General features: G+C 39.3%; 1 protein-coding gene across 2 annotated transcripts in view; it reads right to left on the reverse strand.

Moving 5' to 3' along the window:
- Positions 1 to 6,342, reverse strand: part of Lcch3 (Ligand-gated chloride channel homolog 3) — a 435,919-nt gene that overhangs the window by 330,209 nt on the left and 99,368 nt on the right. For both annotated transcript variants that reach the window (XM_071672256.1, XM_071672255.1), the window contains exon 2: positions 1,069 to 1,172. In XM_071672256.1, the coding sequence (XP_071528357.1) occupies positions 1,069 to 1,172 (104 nt within the window). The remainder of the gene's footprint in view (positions 1 to 1,068; positions 1,173 to 6,342) is intronic.

Raw genomic sequence — 6,342 nt, forward strand, 5'->3', positions numbered from 1 at the left:
GTATGTTTGAAGGAGTAGTGGTTCCAACAATGTTGTATGGTTGCGAGGCGTGGGCTATGGATAGAGTTGTGCGCAGGAGGATGGATGTGCTGGAAATGAGATGTTTGAGGACAATATGTGGTGTGAGGTGGTTTGATCGAGTAAGTAACGTAAGGGTAAGACAGATGTGTGGAAATAAAAAGAGCGTGGTTGAGAGAGCAGAAGAGGGTGTTTTGAAATGGTTTGGGCACATGGAGAGAATGAGTGAGGAAAGATTGACCAAGAGGATATATGTGTCGGAGGTAGAGGGAACGAGGAGAAGAGGGAGACCAAATTGGAGGTGGAAAGATGGAGTGAAAAAGATTTTGTGTGATCGGGGCCTGAACATGCAGGAGGGTGAAAGGAGGGCAAGGAATAGAGTGAATTGGAGCGATGTGGTATACCGGGGTTGACGTGCTGTCAGTGGATTGAATCAAGGCATGTGAAGCGTCTGGGGTAAACCATGGAAAGCTGTGTAGGTATGCATATTTGCGTGTGTGGACGTATGTATATACATGTGTATGGGGGTGGGTTGGGCCATTTCTTTCGTCTGTTTCCTTGCGCTACCTCGCAAACGCGGGAGACAGCGGCAAAAAAAAAAAAAAGAAATATATATATATATATATATATATATATATATATATATATATATATATATATATATATATATATATATATATTAGCTAACTGATATCTCAACAAAAAAAGACAATATAAATAAGAAAGATAAAAACATGAATAGTCTCACTGTTTTGACCTATTAGGTCAGTGACTTCTGGGAAAAACTTCGAAATTCGAAAATATCTGGCTTTTTCGTATGAACATGTAACGATAGGCCTCTAAACATTCAATCCATCATTGTATCTATAATTCTATAAATGTCATATATTAGGACACTATAATTGCCTCGGTCTTTTAGAATAGTTTCACCTAAAAAATTAGTTATGATTACTTTCGTATCCACTGGATCTCAAATCCTCAAGAAGCACCTTACCAAGATAAGGTTAGTCTTCCCTGAGTACATCGCCGCCACACATGTGCAGTACTCACCTCCAAAGTTGGGTCTGAGTCTGATGTCGTACCCGTCCAGCAGCATCTCGATGGTCTGCGTCACGTTGTCCAGGTGCTCGCTCGTACGCCCGCCAGCACATCCCCTGCATCGACAGCCAAGATATACAGATGAGTTACCAGTTCATATGATTACCTTCCTTACAGAATAATGAATATGTTATAAAGCAGAAATTAAAGATATAAGTGAAACATTGATTTAATTGATACACAATCCTGGCTATAATGAATATAGAATTAAATGAAAAGAATAGTTATTCATACAATGAGAGTTGAATAATACAAGTAAATACATACAAGTAAAATTAGAGAAAATCATTCAATGCATGAATAATCTAAAATGAAACAGAGAATACGTACAAATGTATGAAAAAGAAAATTATTCAATAAATAAGATATGCTGAATGAAAGAAAGAATATATAAAACTAAGTAAGAATGCAAATGGTACATTCAGTAACAGATATACCAGATGGAAAATGGATACATACATCAAACGCATGTAATAATGAAAGAACAAAATAAGAAATTTCACCAACGTATAACTGTGATATGACTAGCTATTATAGTCCTGATGATCTGGAGAAGGAAGGAAAGTTACATTCCCCAGGAAATACCAAGATTACTAGCAAGGAATATGAATCTCCTGATATCGATATGATAAGAAAACATTGATAGACGGGGAATGAAATGAAGAGAACTTAACTGAACGAAAGATGTGAAGAGATAAATGATCTTAAAGATGCTGGAGACAGGGAGATAAAATGGAAGAAACATTGGTAAAGAAAAGCAATATATTATGAAGATTGAATTTGCTTGTGACCTTGATGCTTCTTAGTGAATAAAGAAAAAAAATTAGATAATGACGAACAGGATATAGAATGAAAACAACAAAATCGAAAAAAAAGTTTTTTGTCAAGAGGTTAGAATAAACCAGTGCATATGACAAGCAGCAACATGTGTGTTAATAAGATTACAGGAAAAAATGTGAAACTAATTGGTTGATTAATAGAAGTTAACTAAGAAACAGAAATACCTGACATGTTGGTGACAGATGATAGGTGAAACAGAGTTATGAAACAAGGAAAATGGAGAAAAATAACATCAAATATACAAAATACATTCAAGCTGCAGTAAGCCATTGATATGTTCTAATAAAGAAGGTGAGAGATATAAATGGGTGAAATAAGGATAGATATTCTGTGAGAGATCCGTAATGGGCAAGAATAAGACCCTTCCAAGAACGTGTGAGTGGAGCAATTATAAACAGATCAGTGATTATGTCCGCAGTTGTATTGTTTAGACTTCTGTCAAACATTCAAGAGTAAACCAGCAAATCCAGTGGTAATATCTGCACGCACGTTAAACGCCATGTCTTACACAGATGATGAAACCTTGTATGTAGTATTAACATACGTTTAACATAAAGAGGACGAGAATATTACAGATATAAGATCAGATTTCTTTTTCATGACAGAAATATCTAATAATTTCTTATCATTTGGTTTTTCAAATTCTTCAAAAAGTGGGAAAACAATACTACGGAATTCCTCGTCTGGTTGATGGGTCTTCTTAGGAGAATGTAGTAAGGACAGTTTAAAAAAGGTTTGTGCAGTACCTTACGGTTATCTGAAAGTCAGACTCGTCAAAAGATTGAAAAATCATATCAACGTTATCTTAGACTACCAGAAATATTATTTCATCTCCATAGATAAGTTTAGAATAAAATTCTTTCTTTTTTCCCCTTCGCACTACATCTGGAGATAACGTTCATCCATCCTCTGCTTCACACCTTATCACTACCAACTTAGGGAAGGTTGAGTTGTAAATCATGAACTTTAAATATATAATGTGTGACTTATGAAGTATGAATTTGAAAGAAGTGTTAAAATGGCAGCAGAGATACACGTCATGAATGACGAATGATCCTTTTACCTATATGTCCGAGTGAATGGTAAGGCGGACACCATGGGACCGAGCTAAGGGAGTGCCAGGTGGAGAATGTGGAGTGTTTGTTGCGAGCGCATCAGTGCTCCTATTCCTGGACACAATGAAGTCATTCAGAAGACCTCAATACGTACCTGATTAGCAGTGTGGACTGGCTGCCTGCCATGTGGGGAGCAAGAGAGAGAGAGAGAGAGAGAGAGAGAGAGAGAGAGAGAGAGAGAGAGAGAGAGAGAGAGAGAGAAAGGAGGGCACCACTATTGAAGCGTACCACCAGCATCCCGAACATTACGTAAAATGTCAGGGGTTCGAATCCTGGCTGTTGCAGGGCATTATGTGTTCTATGAAAGTGTGCGTTCATATACACTATATTCATGTTCATATATCTCCACGTTTGTACAGTAAGGTTCTATAAAATGCTAATTGCTCGTGATATGAGACTGATGGGATTTGAGCGGTGTAGACCCCGTTGCTCATGGATGTGAGACGAGGGAAATTCCATCAATGATAGTCGAATTGTCCATTCCCTGGAAAAGGGCGATAATACCCGAACGGTGAGCGTTCAAGAATACCACGCAAAAGTTCCTGGGTTCGAACCGTGTCTGTTTAGGGTATCATGTGTTGTATATACACACGCACACACATACATATATATATATATATATATATATATATATATATATATGTATATATATATATATATATATATATATATATATATATATATATATATATATATATATATATATATATATATATATATATATATATATGGGAAGTGAGTCAGTTGTTGTTCGCTGATGATACAGCGCTGGTGGCTGATTCATGTGAGAAACTGCAGAAGCTGGTGACTGAGTTTGGTAAAGTGTGTGGAAGAAGAAAGTTAAGAGTAAATGTGAATAAGAGCAAGGTTATTAGGTACAGTAGGGTTGAGGGTCAAGTCAATTGGGAGGTGAGTTTGAATGGAGAAAAACTGGAGGAAGTGAAGTGTTTTAGATATCTGGGAGTGGATCTGGCAGCGGATGGAACCATGGAAGCGGAAGTGGATCATAGGGTGGGGGAGGGGGCGAAAATTCTGGGGGCCTTGAAGAATGTGTGGAAGTCGAGAACATTATCTCGGAAAGCAAAAATGGGTATGTTTGAAGGAATAGTGGTTCCAACAATGTTGTATGGTTGCGAGGCGTGGGCTATGGATAGAGTTGTGCGCAGGAGGATGGATGTGCTGGAAATGAGATGTTTGAGGACAATGTGTGGTGTGAGGTGGTTTGATCGAGTGAGTAACGTAAGGGTAAGAGAGATGTGTGGAAATAAAAAGAGCGTGGTTGAGAGAGCAGAAGAGGGTGTTTTGAAGTGGTTTGGGCACATGGAGAGAATGAGTGAGGAAAGATTGACCAAGAGGATATATGTGTCGGAGGTGGAGGGAACGAGGAGAAGAGGGAGACCAAATTGGAGGTGGAAAGATGGAGTGAAAAAGATTTTGTGTGATCGGGGCCTGAACATGCAGGAGGGTGAAAGGAGGGCAAGGAATAGAGTGAATTGGAGCGATGTGGTATACCGGGGTTGACGTGCTGTCAGTGGATTGAATCAAGGCATGTGAAGCGTCTGGGGTAAACCATGGAAAGCTGTGTAGGTATGTATATTTGCGTGTGTGGACGTATGTATATACATGTGTATGGGGGGGGGGTTGGGCCATTTCTTTCGTCTGTTTCCTTGCGCTACCTCGCAAACGCGGGAGACAGCGACAAAGTATAATAGAAAAATAAATGAAATATATATATATATATTTTTCTTTCTTTCAAACTATTCGCTATTTCCCGCATTAGCGAGGTAGCGTTAAGAACAGAGGACTGGCCCTTTGAGGGAATATCCCTCACCTGGCCCAATTCTCTGTTCCTTCTTTTGGAAAATTAAAAAAAAAAACGAGAGGGGAGGATTTCCAGCCCCCCGCTCCCTCCCCTTTTAGTCGCCTTCTACGACACGCAGGGAATACGTGGGAAGTATTCTTTCTCCCCTATCCCTAGGGATGGTATATATATATATATATATATATATATATATATATATATATATATATATATATATATATATATATATATATATATATATATATATATATATATATGACCTACTTATCACACTTGATCGCCGTATCTCACGTCACCGGGGTAGCGCCAAAAACAGACAAAGAAAGAACCATTCACTCATAAACACACACACACACACACACACACACACACACACACACACACACACACACACACACACACATATACATACAAGCACATACACGTACATATGCAAACATATACATATACATATCAACATATGCACAAATATACATACACACACACATACATATACATGTACATATTCATACATGCTTGCCTTCATCCATTCTCGGTGCCACCCCAACCTGCAGGAAATAGCATCGCCACCCCCTGTGTTAAGGCCACATTCGTTCATACTTAGTCTCTAGCTGCCATGTGTAATGGAACGAAAACGCAGCTCCCTGTCCACATCCGGACCCGCGAGACCTTTCTAGGGTTTAATCCGGACGTTTCACATGCCCTGGTTCACTCCAGTGACAGGACATCGACCCCAGTATACCACATCCCTCCAATAAACTCTATTCCTTGCACACTTCTCACCCTCTTACATATTTCTAACTCCATCCTTCCATCTTAAATTTGGTCTCTCGCTTCTCTTTGCTCCCTCCACCTCTGACACATTTCATCTTTGTCAACCTTTCCTCATTCATTCTCTTCACATGTCCAAACTAATTAAACACACATTCTGGTCTTTCAACTACACTCTTTTTATTACCATACATTTCTCTTATCCTTTCATTACTTACTTGATCAAACCACTTCACACCACATATTGTCCTCAAACATTTCATTTCCAACACATCCATCCTCGTCCGCATAACCCTATGTATAGCCCATGCCTCGCAAGCACACATTCTTTATCGCTCCCAGACCCTTCGCTCCCTGCCTCAACTTGTGACTCCCTTCCACTTTCATGGTTAAGTTCGCTGATGCGTTCACTTCCAGGTATCTAAAACACTTCACTTCCACCAATTTTTCTTCATTCAAACTCACATCCCAACTAACTTGCCCGTCAATCCTGCTGAACCAAATAACCTTGCTCTCATTCACATTTACTCTCAACTTTCTCCTTTCACGCACTTTTCCAAACTCAGTCACCAATTTCAGCAGTTTCTCACCCGGATCAGCCACCAGGGCTGCATCATCGGCGAACAACAAGTAACTCACTTCCTAGCCCCTCTCATTCTCAACAGACTGCATACTCGC

This window comes from Panulirus ornatus, chromosome 17 (genome assembly GCF_036320965.1).
Source record: "Panulirus ornatus isolate Po-2019 chromosome 17, ASM3632096v1, whole genome shotgun sequence".
Lineage (NCBI taxonomy): Eukaryota > Metazoa > Arthropoda > Malacostraca > Decapoda > Palinuridae > Panulirus > Panulirus ornatus.